Raw genomic sequence first — 21,535 nt, forward strand, 5'->3', positions numbered from 1 at the left:
GTAATGGCTATGTCGCTGGACTCCCATGTAGTCGACTGCGGTTCGCATCCTGGACCTGGTGGCTTAAAACTCACACCAGGCGCGTGTGTGTGCATGCCCAGGATCCCAAGAGGAGAATGGAGGAGAAGGGATTGTGGCGTGGCCATCCCCCCTGGGGGGTGATTTCTCGCTTTCTATCTCCCTGTCTCTTTCTGTCTGTCTGGCGAGCACACGCACCCTATAGCAAAAAACCTCTTAAAAAATTTTTTTTTCTTGGGACCAGCAGATGGCATAATGGCTATGTTGCTGGACTCCCATGTAGTCAACCATGGTTCGAGTCCCAGACCTGGTGGCTTAAACTCATGCTGGGTGCATGTGCGTGTGTGCCTAAGATCCCAAGAGGAGAATGGAGGAGAAGGGATTGTGGTGTGGCCAACTGCCCTGGCCGGTGATTTCTTGCTTTCTATCTCTCTGTCTCTCTCTGTCTTTCTGGTGAGTGCATGTACCCTACACCAAAAACCTCTCTCCTTTTCCCTTGGGACTAGCAGGTGGTGTAATGGTTATGTTGCTGGACTCCTATGTAGTTGACCATGGTTTGAGTCCCAGATCTGGTGGCTTAAAACTCATGCTGGGCATGAGTGTGTGCATGCGTGCCCAAAATCCTGAGAGGAGAATAGAGGAGAAAGGATTGCAGCATGGCCATAACCCCTGGGGGTTGAGTCTCATTTTCTGTCTCTCTGGCAAGTGCATATGTCCTACAGCAAAAATCTCTCTTAAAAAAAAATAATTTCTTTAGGGGCCAGCAGGTAGCATGGTGGTTAAGGCAGCTGGAATCCCATATGGCCAACCACGGGTCAATCCCAGACCCAGAGGCTGACAATCATGTCAGGTGCATGTGTCTGCATGCCCAAACCCCCAAGAGAAGAGTGGAGAAGAGATTGCAGCATACCCATCCCCGCCTGAGGGGATGATTTCTCACTTTGTCTCTCTCTGGTGAGCTCACATCCCTACGACAATAACCATTTCTTTATTCATGATAGATTGCTCGCATGCACACACATAGAGAGACTCATCTTTGCCAAGGTCTGGTCAACCTTGATCCCCTTTCTAAGTCCTCTAGCCCACCAGATCATGGATACTCACTCACGTGTGCCCAGCATGTTTCAGGCTGACCAGATGGGGATTCTAACCTCAGTCACCATGTTGGATTGACTTCTCTTGAGCAGTGTGTCACCAGCGGCCCCCATTCTGATTTTCACAGTGCAGAAGTTGAGCAACTTGCTGTGGTTCAGACCCGATGGCAAGAGGTTGAGTCACCCTCTCTGTTTCTTACTATTTTGCTCCCTTAGAAATCTTGGCCTCCTTTTAGATTTCAGGCACACCTCCAGGTGCCAGAACTGACCTTTTTTCTGCTTGGACCTAAACATTGCCTGAATTCCTGCACTGTAAGAGCTGACTCAGTTTTCAAACATCTACTTCATCAGTCTGAGCACTTGTTGAGGCTGATCCTATCTGGGGAAAGGTCCATTCTGCTCCTTGCACAGGAACTGCTGTGAGAGGTCTGCCCACTCCATGCCCTCAGGGCCTTTCCTTGGGAGCATCTTTGTTTTGCACATGCTATGCAGTGGGTATTCAGGAATGGCTACAGCATGAGTATTATTGTTCATTTCACCCAAATAGAGAGGTGGAAAGAGGGCTCAGGTTTTCTGTGGAGCAAGCCTAACCATTTCTTGTATTTCTAGTATTTCACACATACCTCCTCTCTGTGACACGATAGGTAGCCAATAGATATTTGTAAAATGAAACTGATGACTAGGAGTTAGAAAACCCAGGTTCTAGTTCCAGTTGCACCCTCTAGGACTCTAATAGTTCTGTTGGCTTTGCCAGGAAAGAACATATAAATGATTATTCACCTTGATATTAGGTAATAATCCCTACTATGAGTTAGGCACTTTACATTCATCATTTTACTTTTAAGTCATGACAACCCTGTGCGATGGGGTGGTATCTTCCCTACTTCATAGATGACAGAACTGAGGCTTTGCAAGGTGTGTGTCTTCCCTGGGTCACCTAGTCAGGAAGGGGAAGACCCAGAATTTCCAGACCTGTTTGATTCCAAGGTGGTGCTCATAGCAGTATTCCACATCCCTTCACTCTCAAAGGGCAAACATAATGATTTAAACACTAAAACAGTACCGTAGGCTGGGAACTACTTTTCCAAGTCTATTTCCAAATGATCATGTCTTTCCAAACACAGTCTTGAGTTTGGAATCTGTGAGCTTAGTGACACATCTCTGGGATGTAATGTGAGAGGAGTCCCTTCTCTGGGGCTCCAGCAGCCCTCCCTGGCTACAGCTAATGAAGCCCCCAGCGTTCACTGAATCTGTGAACCACAGTTGGGCTCATTACTGCTTCAGTTCTGGAGCACTGCCAAAAGCTCCTGGGGAGTTACTATTAACATCTTTATTAACCCGTCCCCCAAATCAGTCGGTGAAATTAATTTAGATACACAGCCTACTTTGATCTTCATTAATAGTTTCTTCTAGTTTCTACATTTATTTTTAGTTTCCTCATCTTTAATTTATTTGGTGGCAATTATTAGTTTTTATTGAGGGGAGTAGATGATCTTAAAGTAATTAAGATTAGGAAAAATGCAAAAAAGGAAAAGCAGGGTAAGAAATATTTTTTCCAAACTGAAACCATGCTAATATACACAATTTTTAATGTATCAATAAAAACAATAATAGTAATAAACTCTCTCTCTCTCTCTCTCTCTCTCTCACTCTGGCACCAGAGACAGACTGAGAGAGATAAAGTGAGAAATCATCCCCTAGGAGGGATGGCCACACTGCAATCCCTTTTCCAGCCTTCTCTCAGGATTTTGGCCAGGCACGCATACATGCCCAGTGTGAGTTTTAAGCTGCCAGTCTGGAACACGGAACTTGGCCATGTGGGAGTCCAGTGCCTTGACCACCACCACACCTGCTGGCCCTACCTGGTGCGTTTTTCAAGCCTCCAGGTTCAGGACTTGAATTGCAAATTAGCCATGTAGACTCAAGCTGCCTTAACAACGTTACCAGCTGGTCCCTATATGTTTATAATATATTAAAAAATAAGTAAAATCCTGCTATGTTTCTTCCCAGTTCAGAAAGAAAAGAGGCCTTAAAGTGCTATTATGAAACTGGCTCAAACCAGAAGCTGCTCCACCACCTTCAGGACCAGTGCCTGGCATCCTCATCTCCCACAAGACACAGAGCAGGATACACAAACGGGCTCTCTTGAGTTACTTTTACTTTTTTTTTTATGAGTTACTTATTTAATTTTATTTATTATTATTATTTCTTTTTTTGAGAGAAAGAGATTTTTTGCTGTAGGATATATACGCTCACTGAGAGACAGACAGAAAGCGAGAAATCACTCTTCCCCCCACCCCCCGGGGGGAACGGCCACACCACAGCCCCCTCTTTCTGGATTTTGGGCACACGCACATGCACTTGGTGTGAGTTTTAAATCACCAGGTCTGGGACTTGAACTGCAGTCAACTACGTGGGAGTCCAGCAATGTAACCACTACACCATCAAAGAAGGAAAGTGAGAAAGCAAGGCACCAGGTCTAGGGCTTGAACTGTGGTCGGCTGTGTTGGAGTGCAGCTCCTTAACCAGCATGCCACCTTCTGGCCCCAACTTTTACATGTTTTAAAAGTTTATTTATCTTGGGCTGGCAGGTGGTGTGGTGGATAAAGTCCTGGACTTCCACATGGTTGACCATGGTTCAAGTCTGGGACCTGGCAGTTTGCTTTCTCACTTTCCCTTTCTCTCTCTGGTCAAATTTAAAAATAATAATAAATAATAATTTTTAAAAAGTTTATTTCAGGACCAGCAGTTGGTGTAATAGCTATGTCACTGGACTTCCATGTCCTCGACTGCAGTTTGAGTCCCAGATCTGGTGGCTTGAATTCTCACCGGGCGCATGTGCGTGCATGGCCAAAATTTCAAGAGGAGAATGGAGGAGAGGGGATTGTGGCGTGGCCCTCTGGGGTAGGGGGTGATTTCTCGCTTTCTGTCTCTCTGTCTCTCTGTCTTTCTGGCAAGCACACGTGCCCTATAGCAAAAAAAAAATAATAAAATAAAATAAAAAAGTTTATTTATTTCTTCAGAGAGAAAGAAAGGGGTTGGCAGGTAGCATGGTGGTTGGGGGTGCTGGATTCCCTCATGGCTGACTGTGGTTTGAATCCTGGACCTGGGGGCTTGCTTTCTCACTTTCTCTTTCTCTCTCTCTGACTCTCTCTGGTCAAATTAAAAAGTAATAATAACAAATGGAATTAAATAAATAAATGATATTAAAAAAGAGAGAGAGAGAGAAAGAGACAGCACCTCCAGCATGGATTTAACTCTGTAATCTGCCCCCAACCTCAGCCAGCCTGGATCGTGGGCAAGCATGTGCCCAGTGTCCTCAAGAAGGTCTCTGGGCTTGGGAACCAGCAGTTAGCATAATGGCTATGTCGCTGGACTCCCACGTAGTCGACCGTGGTTCGCGTCCCGGACCCGGTGGCTTAAAACTCACGCCGGGCGCATGTGTGTGCATGCCCAAGATCCCGAGAGGAGAATGGAGGAGAAGGGATTGCGGCGTGACCACCCCCCCTGGGGGGTGATTTCTCGCTTTCTGTCTCTATGTCTCTCTCTGTCTGTCTGGCGAGCGCACGCGCCCTATAGCGAAAAAACCTCTCCAAAAAAAAAAAAAGAAGGTCTCTGGGCTTGAACCAGGAATTTTTTCATGGGGGCCAGCCTATAGAGTGCTGCATTTTACTGCTGTGCCACCATCTGGCCCCAAGTTACTTTTAAATTTTAAGAATAAGGCTTAATGGGGCTAGCGGTGGTTTAGTGGTTAAGGGCTCTGGATTCCCACATGGTCAATCATGGTTCGAGTCCTGGACCTGGCGGCTTGCTTTCTTACTCTCTCTGTCCCTCTCTGATCAAATTAAAATAAATAAGTAAAATTAATAAAGTTTAAAAAATTCTTAAAAAAGAATAAGGCTTAGTAAGTTTATTACATTTTAAATTTTCAGTATAGCATCAACTTCTTCATCCATCACACATTTGTTTTATAGTAGGTGCTAGGGATGAGGAGAGTAAAAATAAAACATTGAAATCTGCCTTCAAAGAACAGAGACCATAAGGGAAAATAAATAAATAGCACATTGTGGAAAATACACTATAGCAGTTTCCCTGGGGACCTTTCAGAACAGGGAGGGGGAAGGGAGCTGTGGTGTGGTGGTTAAGGTAGCTGAATCCCACAGGACTGACTGCACACGTGTGTGAGTCCCAAATCCAGAGAGGACAATGGAGGGAAGGGATTGCAGTGCAACTAGTCCCCATGTGAGGTGCTTTCTCACTTTCTTTCTCTCTCTCCTCTCTTTGTCTCTCCAGTGAGCATATGTGCCCTCTGGCAAAATCAAATTTAAAAAGAAAGTATTAAAAAAGAAAAAAGAACAGCAGTGGGAAAGGACTTTTATTTGGCATAACTTAAGGATGGTTTTAGGAGAAGTGAGCTCCAAGGTGACCAGAGAAAGTTGACTGGAGTAAGAGGGCTTTCTCCAGGTGGGCAGGAGGGGCAGGCCATTCCAGGCACAGGAAGCAGACACAGAAGAATAGCATAGCAGGTGCATCTGGAGTTACTCGTGGAATATTGGCTTTGTGGTGGGCCATCACTGCCATCGTGGGATATTAATGGGGCAAGGTAGACAGGGATGTGCTTGAAATCATCCTATGGACTTGGACCAAAAGAGGAGGCACTAGATGATTTTTAGCAGGGAAGTGATATGGCATGATTTTTTTTTTTTTAGAGAGGTTTTTTTTTTTTTTTTTCTTTTTTTACTATAGGGCGCATGCATTCATCAGAACAACAGAGCGAGACAGAGAGACAGAAAGCGAGAAATCACTCCCCAGGGGGAATGACCACACTGCCATTCCAAGTCCCTTCTCTTGGAATCTTGGGCATGCACGCACGCGTGCCTGGTATGAGTTTAAGCCACCCGGTCCAGGATTCGAACCCCAGTTGACTCCATGGGAGTCCAGCAACATAGCCATTATGCCAACTGCTGGTCCCAGATTTTTTTATTTTTAATTGCCAGAGAGAGAAAGAGAGAGGGGAAGGAGAAAGCATCATCTACTGGGGCATGATCACATCAAAATACCTTCTCCTCCATTTTTCCATCTTGCTGAGATTTAGGGCATTCATGCACATATGCCCAGTATGTTTTTCAAGATGCCAGAGCTGAGATTTGAACCGTGGTTGTCCATGTGAGATCCAGCTTCCTTAACTGCTAGGCTATAGGGCTGGCCCAGTAGGATTTAAGTTTTACAGAAAATTGCCTGGAAGACAATATGTAGAATGGTGGTAGGCAAGACCAGAGGCAATGTAGCAATGCTCTGGAGTCTAGAAGACAAATAGGAAGTCTGCCCTAGGGCAGGGCAATGCTTAAAAAGAAGAGGGGACAAACCTAAAAAGTATCTAGGAGAATCAGAGAGGTGTAACTGATTGCTATTGAGTTGTGAAGAAGAAATCTGTCTTGGGGCCAGCAGGTGGCATGGTGGTAAAAGATGCTGGACTCCCACATGGCTGACTGTGGTTTGAGTCTCAGACCTGGAGTCTTGCCTTCTCATGTTCTCTCTCTCTCTCTGTTCCTCTCTCTCTCTCTCTCTCTTTCTTTTCTTCGGTCAAATTAAAATAATAATAATAAATAATAAAGTTAAATGAAAGAATTCTTAAAAAAAAAAAAAAAGAAATCTGGGCCAGCAGGTGTCATGGTGGTTAAGGGCGCTGGATTTCCACATGGCTGACTATGGTTCGAGTCCTGGACCTGGCGGCTTGCTTTCTCAGTTTCTCTCTCTCTCTCTTCCTCTCCCCATCTCTGGTCAAATTAAAATAAATAAAGTTAAATAATTAAAAAAAAAGAAAAAGAAAAGAAATCTGTGTTGAGTACATGAGAAAATGATAGCACCATTCTCTGGGACAAGAAATAAAAGAAGGAAAAAACAGGGGGGAAGGTAATGAGCAGAAGTTTTTCAAAATTTTGAAATTGAGTAAGGTATCTACAGGACTACCACATGGAGTTAATCTGAAAAACAATTAGAAGCAAATTATGATTATGAAGAGTCCAATCCAGAAATACACAGGTTTTTCAAAAAGTTCATGGAAAATGCATATTATAAAAAACTGCATGGATTTCAAAAATTTTTTGGCAACAAAATACACTTAGACTTTTAAAAATATTTATTTTATTTATTATTATTATTATTATTATTTTGAATTTGCTACAGAGTATGTGTGCTCACCAGAGAGGGCGAAGGAGGGAGTGAGAAAGCAAGCTGCTAGGTTCAGGACTGGAACCATGGTTGACTATATGGGAGTCCAGTGCCTTAACCACCACGTGCCCTGGTGGCCCCAAAAATGTATACTTTAATTCTATCTTTCCACAAACTTTTTCTTTTCTTTTTAAGTGTACTTATTTCTTCCACAAGTAAGAGAGTCAGCGAGGAAGAGAGAGAGAGACAGAGGAACAAACTCCCTCCACACACAGGGTTCTCATGCAGTGATCCACCCCCAGTTGCAACTGGCCCAGACTATAGGTATGTGTGCACATGCGTGGGTGCTCAGGGAGAGCCCAAGGTGTGAACCCAGGACCCTTCCCATGCGGATCCAGTTGCACCACCACCTGGCTGCTCCATGAACTAATTGAATTCCCTTTATACAGCATGAGAAATCATCTGCTTAGAGCAGTATTTAAAGCCCAAGATGTGAATTCTGTCGCCCAAAAGAGAGTATGTGAAGAAAGAAAACTACGATGGAACCCTGGGGGTCTATACTGAGGGGCCATGTAGAGGGAAAGGAGTCTTTGGAAGCTGTGAAGGAACAGCCAGGAGGGGCTGAAGGTAGCCAGGATACACTAGTAATAATAATAATAATAATAATAATAATAATAATAATAAACATTACCATAGAACTCATATGACCATAGCTCACTGGGAGAGGACCGGGTACCGTGTCTGTGTATTCTCTGTGCTGAGCACAAGGACTTCATGCTGTAGTCTTTAAATATTAGTAGCGACTGCAGAGGAGTGGTAATGTTGTCAAGTGGTACATCATTAACTACAGTGCACACTGAAAAGCATGATTAAGCTATAGCCCAAAAATAACTTGTGGGAGGCCTGACATTAACCATGGCACTGCCCCTGAGAGAGAGGAGAGCCTTGCCCACACCCATCCCATTCACCCTCTCCACCCACCACCGGCTTCTCCTACCTCATCGAACACCTTAGAAACAAGCCTCAGAGAATGGCATAGTTTCTCAGAATCTTCAGAAAATTTTGATGCAGAGTTAGAAGAGTCAGCTGCAAATATGAGGTGAAGGGCAGACTAGTAGCAGGAGCGCCCCAGTGGGAGCACTGGTTTTTGAGTCCTGTGAAGACTCCTGGAGACAGGGACCAGGTGGTGACACAGTAGTTGCAGGTGACACTCTGAGGCTGACCCATATGGGAAGGTTCTGGGTTTGTGACCTAGCATCACTGAGTGTGCACTCGTGTGCCCATGATTCAGGACTGGCTGAGGCTAGGGATGGATTGTGGCAGAAAGACCCTGTTGGGGGTGCTGTTTTTCTGTCTCTCTCACTCCGTATTTCTCTCTCTGTCTCCCTTGCTTTGCTCATGGAAAAAAAATAAATCAATGGACTTAGAGAGGGAAAAAGACAGACTCTCCTGGAGCCTAGACTAAGGATACTTCAAGACAGCTACCTGAAGAAGAGGAAGCAAACAGTATGAAGGCATGAGTGTGTGTGTGTGTGTGTGTGTGTGTGTGTGTGTGTGCGTGTGTGTGCGTGTGTGTGCTGAGAATGAAGCTCAGGTAGGAGAAAAAGTTACAGATTTTTGCAGCGTTGTCTTAAAGTTACTCCTTGAGATAGAGAAATAAGGCTAACAGTATTATCAACTATTTAAATATATGGTATCTCAAGAATGCATTGTATTCAGGAAATTCCAGAGGTGCAGTTCAGTAAACCAGGCTGTAAGATAACCTTAGGGTGACTGTGGTGAGACTATGGTAACTAGAAAATGTTTTACCTTGAGCTGAGACTTAAAATGGTCCTGACATGTTTGATCAATCAATCAACAAACCCCTATTGACTAAGGTTACCCCACTTTAATTCGTTTTCAAATGAGCTTCAATAAACATTTATGAAAAATGGACTGTTTTTACTATGATAGCAACAGTTCTGCCCTCATTTTAATTTGGCCTCCATTTAGTTTGGAAATTTATTGTTCTGCTTTTGTAAGTTTCCTTTTGCAACTTATTTTGCGTTTCCTGCCTCGAATTCCAATTGAACAAAAATGAGAAGTCTTTTAAAGAGAACTGCAGAGGGAGGAGATGGAGAAAAATCTGATCTAATGATTTACTATCATCTTTGGAAGGAAAAGGGAAACAAGCTACCTCCAGACCTATTATTTTTAGAGGCTATTGAAGCCAGAGAAATACTCCTCTTGAAATGGCGCTGGGTAAAATGCCTGTTTGTGGCTCATTCTCTCATTGATCTGCTTGTAGCTGAACCACTGGGAAAAATCAATGGGAGAGAAGCAAGGTCATTTAGCATCCAGTTATCTGCATAGGAGTGGGGGCGGTGCACACATAGGCTCTGGGCCTCTGCTAGGCTTCGCGCAGCTCCCTCACTGACCTTGGGCACTTCAATCCCTGTATCTCAGCTGACGCAGCTACAAAAGAGATGTGGGAAGAGAGTCAGCACAGTGCATGAACCCTCACGTACAAGATGTTGTTACTCCTGGTACTCCTGTACTCCTGTACTCTTACTTACAAGTCATCCTTTCCTGGTAGAATTTATGAGAGCTGATTTTTTTTTTTTTTCTTGTTACTCTTCTCTCACATCCTTGGGCAACATATTAGGTATGTGTCAATTGCTATGTTTTGTCATTTTTCTATACACTGATTAATTGAACTCTCATGACAACCTCACTTAAGTTCTTACAGATGAGGAAATGAGCCTCAGAGAAGGATGTGTGGAGGTGGTGGTGAGTGGTAGACCCTGCCCTCTGTGCTAGACCAGAGGTCCTCTGTCTTAGCTCCTTACTAAAAACATCTGGATACCATTAAAGACATAAAAACAACACAACACCAACCAAAGCCTGAGCCCTCCCAGACTAGTTGAATCAGGCTCTTGGGGGTGGAGCCAAAGCTTCTGTCTTTTTAAAAGTTCCCGGGTGATGCAGATTTACAACACTGCTTTAGAACTACCATGTTAGACCATGCTACTTCTCCAAAATGAGTGGTTAAAAACAAGAAGGGGGGGATCAGCAGTAAGCATAATGGCTATGTCACTGAACTCCCATGTAGTTGACCATGGGTTGAGTCTCAGACCCAGTGGTTAAACTCATGCTGGGCGCGTGTGCGTGCGTGCCCAAAATCCCGCGAGAGGAGAATGGAGGAGAAGGGATTGCGCCCCCCTGGGGAGTGATTTCTTGCTTTCTATCTCTGTCGCTCTCTGTCTTTCTGGCGAGCACACATGCCCTATACCAAAAACCTCTCAAAACAAAACAAAACAAAACAAAACAAAAAGAAGTGGGGCCAGCACATGCATGGTGGTAGAGTGCTGGACTCTCACATGGTTGACCACAGTTCAGGTCCTGGTCCTGGCAGTTTGCTTTCTTACTCTCCCTTTCTTTCACTCTTTGTCTCTCTCTGGTCAAATTGAATAATAAATAAAATAAAATAATTCTTTAAAAAGTACATTGGGTAACTCAAATAAAAAAAAATATTAGAAAGGAAAGGGATCAGCAGATGGCATAATGGTTATGGCACTTAGACTCTCACATAGTCAACCTTGATACAAGTCCTGGACCTGGTGGCTTCAAACTCATGCTGGATGCTTGTTCACGTGTGCCCAAAATCCCGAGAGGAGAATAGAGAAGGAGAGATTGTGGCATGGCCATCCCCCTAGGGATTGATTTCTTGCTTTCTGTCTCTGTCTCTAGCAGGTGTATGCGCACTATAGCAGAAATCTTTCAAACAAAAAACAAACCAAAAGAAGAAAAAAGAAAAAAAGAAACTAACATTTATTAAGCCCCTTTTAGATTTTTAATATTCTTATCTGAATGCTTAGGACCAGAACTGTTTTGTATTTGGGATTTATTTCCTGATTTGGGGATATTTTCAGTACAAAATGAAATATCTTGGGGATAGGACCCAAGTGTAACCATGAAATTCATTTGTTTCATATACAGTCGATACAAATAGTCTAGAGGTAATTTTACACAGCATTTGTTGTTGTTGTTAAAGACAGGGCTTTGCTATATTGCTCAGGCAGGTCTTGAACTCATGATCCTCTATTTTAGCCTTCCAAATGGCTGAGATTACAGGCATGAACTGCCTGGCTACACAACATTTTGGTATTTCAGCGTTTTGACAGTGCCCTGTCACGCGAGATTAGGTGTGGAATTGTCCACGTGTCGTGCCATATTGGTGTTCAAAAATGTTCATATTTTAGGACACTTTGGATTTTGCGTTTTTGAATTAGGGATGCTCAACCTGTATGTGCCAAGTACTTGATTTTATCCAATCCTCCCAGCACCAGAGAGGCGATTCCTATTTTACAGACTTGGAAACGTCACAGTTATTGAACTAGAGAAGTTATGCTATTTCCCCTGAAGTCCCAGAGCTCATACGCAGCAGAAAGGGTATTTGAGCCTGGATTTGTGGTCATGTGACTGTAATGTACAACCACGAAACACACCTCTGGCCCACACTGAGAGCTCAAAAGAAATCAAGTCAAGCTTGTATGAACTGTGGCTTGGAGTGAGTTAGGATTTCAGTAGAAAGAAACAGTTATAGAAGATTTCCAAGGAGACAGTAAAACAGAAATACCTAAGAAGAGAAACCATGGTACGCGAGACAGGGAAAAGAAGCCAAAAAGAAACAAAGAGGAAGGAAATACATCACACTAACTATCCTGATCCTTGGAGCCCTATGTAAGAGGAACTATATCATGCTCCTCCTGCAGATGAGAAAACGGAGGCCCAGCAAGGCTGAGCACCTTCTTTAGGCGACACAGTTAGTAGTTGTTTAATGTGGATTCAGGGTCCAAGTGCCTGACGAGAAAGAGAAGGACAAACAAATAGGATTTATTTTTGTTTAAGGCTCCAAAGCAAGGACTTGAAATTCATCGCACTGAATTACTTCGGCATCCTTCTGAGGTGAATTTGCCTCCAGCTGTGGTTAAGGAAACTGAGAGTTGCCCTGGCGAAAGTGTCTTGCTTGAGATATCAGCAAAACAGAAGCTGATATTTAGCTAACTCTGCCCCCTGTTCCACAGGACAGCACTCAAGTTAGAAATCGTATTAAAATACCAAAAGCCCCCAAACAATCCATAGAGCTTTAAGGAGGAGAAAACAGAAAATAGGAGAAGGTTGAAATGGATGTCATTATGTTGACGAGAAATGGGGATATGACTGAATGAGGAAACATTTTCATTTTGTTTGGCTGGGGGAAGAATTGTAAATAGACAGCAGAAAGTGACTGGGAAACAAACACACTAAATGTCAGATGTGCTTATCTTTACTGGTTGTTTTGAACTTAGGGACAACCAGTGATCGAGAGTAAATAGCGTCTGTGTACAAGTGCCCACCTGGCACTGTGAATGCTGGCAGCGAGGATCACATCTGGGTGCACCTGACCTTGAAAACGCAGCATACATCACTTTCTTTGATCATTCCTTTCACTTTGCAACTCGTAGCCACTCTTAGTACTATCAATTTAGTTTTCAATTGAACTTACTTTTGAAATTACAAGATGTTAATTTTTTTTTCTCAAAAAAAAAAAAAAAAGCATCGAAGTATAAAAAGTAAATCCTTGTACTCACTCTCACTGTCTAGTAAATAGCTTCCAGGGCTTTCTATGCACAAAACAGTATATATCAGTGTTATCAAAATAATTTTTTGCCCAGTCATGATTAAAATTTTTGTTCTGATAAACAATCTTGGTTTACTCTACTTATAGAGGAGCTGGAAGAAGACTTTTGTTTTTGTTTTTAGTTTTTGCTATAGAGTTCATGCACTTGCCAGAGAGAGAGAGAGAAATCAGCCCCCCACCCCAGGTGGGATGGCCACACTGAAATCCCTTCTTCACTTTCCTCTTGAAATTTTGGATTTGCATGCACATATATCTGGTGTGATTCTCAGGTCACCAAGTGAGAGATTAACTGCAAAGCTCACCATGTGGGATCCAGCACCTTAACCTCCACGCCACCTACTGACCCATGGAGGAGAGATTTTTAAAACTCAAACAATTATATTCAGTCCTCAAAAAAGCATAAGGCAGAATTACCATTTTATATGAGAGTTGAAATACTCTTCTCAATTTGGAGTGAGAAGCAGAGAAATTTGACAAGGAGGATCAGCCCCTCTGTACCTCCTCTTGTGGTCCTTAACATAGAGTAAACGTTCAATCAGTATTTCTTGAATAAATTAGAAATTGTCCGATTTCATGGTGGTTTTAGATTGGGTTAAGTAGCACCAAGATCAAGATAATAGAAACAGAAGTACTCAAATGAAACTGTTATAGAGTGCTCCAAGAAAATTACATTTTTTATTTTCATCCATTTTGGATAATTTCACTTCCATTTCTACAAGTGACATAAAAAAAATGAGCCCTCTTAATTTTTTTTTTATTTGTTTGCTTTTGGCAGAGATGGGGGTGAAGGAGAGAAAAAGAGAGCGAGAAAGAAATCACCTCTTGGTGAGGGTTGGCCACACCACAATCCCTTCTCCTCCATTCTCGTCTCCAGATTTGGGGCACATATGGACCTGCATCTGTTATGATTTTCAAGCAGCTTGGTCTGGGACTTAAACCACAAATCTGGCCATCTGAGATCCCACTGCCTTAACCTCCATGCCACCTGCTGGCCCCATCCCCTTTACTTTTTACCATTTTTGAGTCTTTGAGACTTTGTGTCACATGATTTCTCATGTGTATATATTTTGTTCTCCCAAATGCCTTGTCAACCCATCAAGGGTGAGGAGGTTTCTTTTCATTTCTTTTGTATTCTCCCAAGCACTTGGTATAGACTATACACAGTATATGTTAAATAAATGTTGACTTTACTGAATATTTTGTATTCGTTTGCTAAGGTTGTTATAACAAAGTACCACAAACTGAGTGGCTTAAACAACAGAATTTTTTTCTCTCTGGAGGCTAGGAAGTCTGAAATTAAGGTCTAGCAGGGTTGATGCCTTCCAAGGGCTGGGAGGGGGGATCTTGGCTGTAGATGGGCGTCTGTTCTTTTGTGGCTCTTCCCTTCATCATCACTGAGGCATGTCTGTCTCTCTGTCAGAATTCCTCCCTTTCAAGGGGATGCCAGTCAGATGGATTAGGACCCACCCCAATGACTTCATCTTAACTGATTCTATCTGCAGTGACCCTATTTCCATATAAGATCTGAAGTATTTAGGGTTAGGACTTCAATATATGAATTTCGGGAAGACACAAGCATAATGAGGACCTTCCACGGAATCACACGGCCCAGCTGCAGCAGTGCACGTTGCTGAGACTCTGTACTCTGAAGGCTGGGACCACATGGGAGGCCGGGGTTCAATTCCCATTTCAGCCTGAAGGCTGGTCATGGTGCCATGTGCCTGTAATCTGAGGGACTCGGAGAAGCTGAAGAGGGAGGATTTCAAGTTTGAAACTGGTCAGCCATGTAAGAAGATCCTGTCTGAAAGAGCTGGTGTGGTGGGACACGACCTGCAGTTCCAGCTCTCTCTCTCCTCAGGAGACTGAGGCAGGAGGACTGTGACCCAGTATGATTTTATCTTTTTTTAAAAAAAATTAATAAATTAAAAAAGTTTTAATTAATCAAATCAGAAGAGTCTGTAAAAATCATTTGTTAACCTACTTGACACCTGAATCCTCTTTCACTCCAAGCCAAAAGGGCGTTTAGAATTGTAATAATATTTTTGGCAACAGGATTTTAGGTTTTTTTTTTTTCGTTTTTAATGTTTTTCTGTGTGCTTTCCAGAATGGTTCCTGATGCCTAAGCCTCCAAACCTTAAGATTGCCTGGAACAGGTGAGCACCACTTTGAGAAGTTACCTTTAAGCAGGGTGGAAGAGACATTTCCCGGGACCTCAGTGTGGCAAACAACAGCCCCTGAGCACCTTGATCTAGGGGCTCTACGCCCTAGGAAGATGCCCATGGAAGAGCCAGCCCCCTGTGAGTCTGTTAGTTTTTCTCTCCGAACCATTTTACTTTCAGTGAGTTTGGTCATTAAAATTGTTTTGTGTCCCTCAGCCATGCCCCAGGCCCTGAGAAGAGGGAGTGTTGGCCTGCAAGAAAACCTAGTGGGTTTATTATTCTCTGACACACAGAAACCAAATAACATCATTGAGTGGCTATTGCAGGGGGGGCAACTTGATTCATGGAGGTCATGCTTTCCCAGGCCCTCTCTACGCAGTCTCTGCTCAGACCAGGGCAGACTTTTATTACCAGCTTTCAACAAATCCCTAGTTTCTTTTTGCAAAGCAAAACAGATAATAGAGACATTCCGGGAATAGTTAGCTAACTAAGCTGTGCCAGGCAACCATGGGCTAAGAAGAACTCAGTGTTTTCGGACAATGACCAATTACAATAACCAGTATTATTTGATCTGAGAGTAATTAGCCGAGGCTCTGTTCTTTTTGCTTCAGTGAGGAGGCAAAAAGGGCAGTGAGGAAAACATCAGAGACAGGGGAAACGAGCTCAAATGTCAAAGGAAAACATACTCTCGCAGGTGGGAAGAAGTGAAGAGTTTCACCGGCCAAGATCCTAGCTGAACCTTTGAACATTGTTCTTCCCCGAAAATGTGGTGTGGTTTAACTCAACCAAATGGCGGTTGATTTCTCCATACGTATCACTCAGAGGCTTTAAAAAGCCTCCACACAGAATGAAAACGAGGGTACCAAGAGTAATATAGGCTGCTAGGAACACAGAGCTATGGACTCCCAGTGGATCTTTTTATTGGGTGGAACAGGTCTCCCCAGGTTGTCTCCATATGCCTCTCCTATTTTCTAAAGCACTGAATCACCCAAAGCTCTCCGTTATTTTGGAGACAGTTCCAGGAAACGGTTGTGTATCATTCAAGATGTGCAAACTTTCTCTTGCCAATATAGTCAGGCTCCCTAACCTTGAGGTAGAGATATTTGGATATGAGCACCGCCACTGTGGCTTGCTTTCATTTCATTATTGGCTTACCAAACTCCAAGCCAACAAACTCACTTCATACTCTACACTGCTGCTGTTGCTACCATCTCATGACAAGATATGTCACCTGCCTCCTGCTATCACCTCACCAGCCCCTCCTCCTATGGCTAAGCAGGATTATTCTTATTCTCTGAATATCCCCCTGATTTTTTTTGATCATACAGCTCCTATCATCTTGACCCATTTCCTCACCCCAGCAATATCTATTTGCCTTTGTAGACTTCTGACTTCTGTCTGCTCAGATCCGCCAAACAGGAGTCTAGATCCAGTGCTATTAACTCAGTAGCACTAACCACCTATAGCTATTTAAATCAAATTGGGACAGCAAATGCTAGGCTCCTATACGACCCACTGTGGTATGAGTCCCAGACCTGGTGGCTTGCTTACTCACTCTTCTCTCTCTTTCTCACTCTGGTGAGGGTAAATACCTTATAGCAAATTTTAAAATAATAATGATAAATAAATACAGTTAAATAAATAATTCTTTTAGTCAGTCACTCTGTGAATCAAACTGAAGATTCAGATGTCCAGTCACATTAGAGCTCAAGGGCTCAATAGCCATATGTGAGTAGTGGCTGCCATATTGGACAGAGAAGAAACAGTATGTTTCCATGAAAGTTCTATTGGACAGCAGTGACCTAGATGATCACAGGAGAAAATTCTTGACTCTGTGAGGGACTCTGTGAAAAGGATTAACAACAGGGGACCAACAGTTGGCATAATGGCTATGTCGTTGGACTCCCATGTAGTCGACTGCGGTTCAAGTCCCGGACCTGGTGACTTAAACTCATGCCGGGCACGTGTGCGCGTGTGCCCAAGATCCCAAGAAGAGAATGGAGGAGAAGGGATTGTGGCGTGGCCATCCCCCCTGGGGGGTGATTTCTCTCTGTCTGTCTCTCTCTGTCTGTCTGGCGAGCGCACGTGCCCTATAGCAAAAACCTCTCCAAAAAAAAGATTAACAACAGAATATCTACTATGTGCCCTGAAGGATGCTTTGTGTCTGTTAATACATTTACTCCTCACAAATCTCATTCCTGTGTCAAAGGGGAAGAAACTGAGGCTCCGAGATGTTGAGCAACTTGGCCAAGGTCTCCAGCTGAGTAAGTGGTGGAGCCAGGAGGTCTGTGCACAGGTCTCTGGGGCTTTGTCAGTGGATCAGGTTGCAAGGGTGGTGAATACAGAGCTGCTGAGGTCTTGCTAACTTTTCCACACAATTCCTTCAGAGGTTAAGTGAACTACACACAGGCCTATAAACAGAGCACAGGCCTTGCTTGAGGTTTGATGGTGAGTTCATTCACGTGGTCCTCGTTAGTCCATGCTCACTGTTTAGATTGACTGGCAAATTGTAGAACAGCTTCTCCAATATTTCTTCCTGGTGTCCAATGTATTTCTTATTTCTTATTGTGGGGATCTACTTTACCACATCCTAAACTAGGAGCATGTAAAGCATATCTATCCATGGATTTTGTCTCCCTCTTTTCACGGATTTAGGAGGGATGACAAAAAAAACCAGCTAAGCTCATGGTGCCTATCCAGGTCCTGCACCTAAAGGTCAATAGCAACAGTGGAGATGGGAGGTCATTGTACTCAGAGTCAGGCTGTACCAGGAAATCAAAAATGTCTCAGAGCCCTGAGACACCAGAATTTAGATGTATTGAATAATGGGGTTAGAAGGTGATATTTTATACTCTCACAGAGCCTGATTTTCTTATTTTCTTACTGTTTGTGTTTCTATTATGAACTTGTAAAATTAAATTATAGTTGTCCTGACTCCCAGAACATCATTTAGAAGTGATTTAAAATGTTTACCCTTTTTATGATTTTTATAAGCAATGGGATTATGGCAATTCAGGTTGGCTGAAATGAATTTATTAATCTTGTTCACAAGGATGGGCACTTTCCTTGGCTATGTGTAGAAGTTGCCACCTCTTCAAGCCAATAGTATGAATCAAATACTTGACATGTTTTAAGTATATCCTTCAACGTAGGCATTTCAGTTGTAATAATTTATTCCAAGGAGACAGTTGTACAAATACACAAAAATTTCTTTTCAAAGATATGTTGCCACAGCAATTTTAATAGTACTCTCCTTCTCTTTCCCCTCAAAAAGGTAACAACTCAGATAAGTTTCTAGGTATATAAATGATCGTATACTAACATATTGGAATGCTACGCAGCCATTAAAATCATGTCCTAGGGCCAGCTGATGGCGGGGTGGTTAAGGCAGCTGAGTTGCACGTGACTGACTATGTAGTTCAAGTGTTGGATTCAGTGGCTTGAAAAACACACAGGCACATGTGGGTGTGCCCAAAATCCATAGAGGAGAGTGGAAGAGAAGAGATTGTGGTGTGGCCATCCCTTCTAAGGGGTGATTTCTCATGCCCCCTCCTTTCCTCTGTCTCTCTCCTGTGAATGCACGTGCCCTATAGCAGATTAAATATATATTAAATATATATATATACACATATATATATATATATATATATATATATAGAGAGAGAGAGAGAGAGAGAGAGAGAGGGAGAGAGAGAGAGAGAACAGTGTATATATCTAACGACGTCCTATGGCCAGCCATGGTTCAAGTCCTAGACCTTGTGGCTTGAAAATCTTACCAGGACCATCTGCATGTGTGCCTAAGATCACAGGAGGAAAATGGAACAGAAGGGATTGCAGTGTGACCATCCCTCTGAGGAGTGATTTTTTTACTTTCTCTCTCACTGTCTCTATCTCTGGCAAGTACATGTGCCCTATGGCAAAAACCTTTAAGTAAAAAATGAAATAAAATAAAACATTTCGTGTGTGTGTGTGTGTGTGTGTGTGTGTTCTAGAAGGCTATTCAAAGATGATCAAAAAAATCAAGTGGAAAAAGCAGGTTATGATAACATATATTGTATAATACTGTTTTTTTTTCCTAAAACAAAAGAATGCATTTGTGCAAAAATAAAAGAATGAAGAAAAAATAAATATCAAAGCAGGGTGATTATATTTGAGTGAAAAGGATTATCTCAGAGTGATGGGACAATTTTAATTTTTCTTCTCTGCATTTTCTAAGTGTTCTATGATAAGTATGTATTATTTTGGTAATATTAAAAGGAGCTGTTCATCACACGATTCTTTGTCTTTATGAACAGACTCTCATTAACTAAGTAGTTGGATTCTGCAAGAACTTTAAAAATACTTCTGGGACATTCAGTAACAACTATACAAGTCTAACAATACTCATTAACATTTAGCCTATATGGAAAAGTATTGTAGGCACATTCACAATATTTTTCAAACTGCTGGGTCTGGGACTCGAGCCACACAGTTGGCCATGTGGGATCCAGCTACCTTAATCTCCATTCCTCTTGCTGGACCCTGGATTCACTTTTTTTTAAACTATTTTTTTTTTTTAAGTTTGCTATAAGGCACATGTACTCACCACAGAAAGACAGAAAGTGAGAAAGCAAGCCACCAAGTCTGGGACTTGAACCATGTTTGGCCATGTGGGCGTCCAGCCCTTTAACCACTGTACCACCTGCTGGCCCCTGCATTCACTTTTTTTTTTTTTTGAGAGATTTTCACTGTAGGGCACGTGCGCTCGCCAGACAGACAGAGAGAGACATAGAGACAGAAAGCGAGAAATCACCCCCCAGGGGGGATGGTCACGCCGCAATCCCTTCTCCTCCATTCTCCTCTCGGGATCTTGGGCACGCACGCACACGCGCCCGGCGTGAGTTTTAAGCCACTGGGTACGGGACAGGAACCGCGGTCGACTACATGGGAGTCCAGCGACATAGCCATTACGCTAACTGCTGGTTCCCTGCATTCACATTTTTAATGTTCACTATTTATTTCCAAGTAGGGGTTGCACAATGGAGAATTGTTCTAGTAGGAGTTAGAGGTAATGGCAAATTATAGACATGGAACAGTAGAGGCAATGGGTGGTAAGCAAGATTGGAGGTGGCAGAAGAGGATGAGGACCAGTCCATGGCCTGGTGGCTAGGGGAACCATATCCCACATGGTTAACCAGGTAGCCAGAGTCCCAGTCCTGGTGACTTGAGGAACACACCAGGGTGGGGACCAGCAGTTAGCATAATGGCTATGTCACTGGACTCCCATATAGTTGACCGTGGTTTGAGTCCTGGACCTGGTGGCTTAAACTCATGCTAAGCATGTGTGTGTGCATGCCCAAGATCCTGAGAGGAGAATGGAGGAGAAGGGCTTACATTGTGGCCATCCCCCCTGGGGGGTGATTTCTCGCTTTCTGTCTCTCTGTCTCTGTCTTTCTTGCAAGTGTATGTGCCCTATAGTAAAAAAACCTCTCCAAAAAAGAAAGAAAGAAAGAGAGAAAGGAAGAAAGAAAGAAAGAAAGAAAGAACGAAAGAAAGAAAGAAAGAAAGAAAGAAAGAAAGAAAGAAAGAAAGAAAGAAAACACACCAGGTGTGTATGCATGCAAGCCTCAAATCCCAACAAGATGGAGAAATAGAAGAGAAGGGATTGCAGTGTGACCATGCCCCGTTGGGACCAATTTCTCCCCCTCCATCTCTGTCTGTCTCTGAAGCACACAAGCCCTCTGGCCAGAAAAATAAAGGGGAAGGGTGGGAGGAAGCAGAATAACATAAACACGGAAGGTGTCAGTACACCAGCATTTATGCCCGAAGAAGCAACATTTGCGTTCCTGGGCCTTTTCTCAGCACGTACGTAATAGTGCAATGTGCTAGTAACAAAGCAGAGGTTATTCGGATAATCTGGTGGTCCCGCTCCAGTTCAGAGGGCACAGATTTGCTCAGACATAAATTTGGCAGAAGGTGGGTTTAGGCCCCAATCCCACCCTACCCCTCAATAGTGTGGGTGAACGAGAGAATTTTTTCATGAGGTTTTCCTTGATCTCCTTCCAGACTGACATCAGGCTTTATTGATTTGTACTAATGTTCCCCTCACCTCCAAACCCCACTTTTGTGACCGCTAAAACTTATGCCTGAACAGGTCATCCTACATGGAGAATATACCTGCCATTGCTTCTTCAGGACACAGCTAATGAGCTGGCATCCACCTAGATTCCTCTCACTCCTAACTGACCTGGATTTGCAAATTTCTGTAACTTGTCTTGATTATAAATGACTCAGAAGCAATTACTCCTGAGTTTGAGGGTACCTGTGTGTTTGCTGGAACCGTTTTATGTCGTGGGAATCAGAAACCTCCACGTTTCTTATGCAAATTTTACACAAAAATTAAGCAAATTACAACTCTGAGTGAGGACTTCAGCATCCACCTGGAAGGGAAA

General features: G+C 43.1%; 1 protein-coding gene across 2 annotated transcripts in view; it reads left to right on the forward strand.

Annotated features, from left to right (window-relative positions):
• CDK15 (cyclin dependent kinase 15) overlaps positions 1-21,535 on the forward strand; it is a 156,439-nt gene that overhangs the window by 78,407 nt on the left and 56,497 nt on the right. For both annotated transcript variants that reach the window (XM_027773650.1, XM_027773649.1), the window contains exon 11: positions 15,050-15,098. In XM_027773650.1, coding sequence (XP_027629451.1) covers positions 15,050-15,098 — 49 coding nt within the window. The remainder of the gene's footprint in view (positions 1-15,049; positions 15,099-21,535) is intronic.

Source organism: Tupaia chinensis, unplaced genomic scaffold, assembly GCF_000334495.1.
Source record: "Tupaia chinensis unplaced genomic scaffold, TupChi_1.0 Scaffold000361_2, whole genome shotgun sequence".
Lineage (NCBI taxonomy): Eukaryota > Metazoa > Chordata > Mammalia > Scandentia > Tupaiidae > Tupaia > Tupaia belangeri.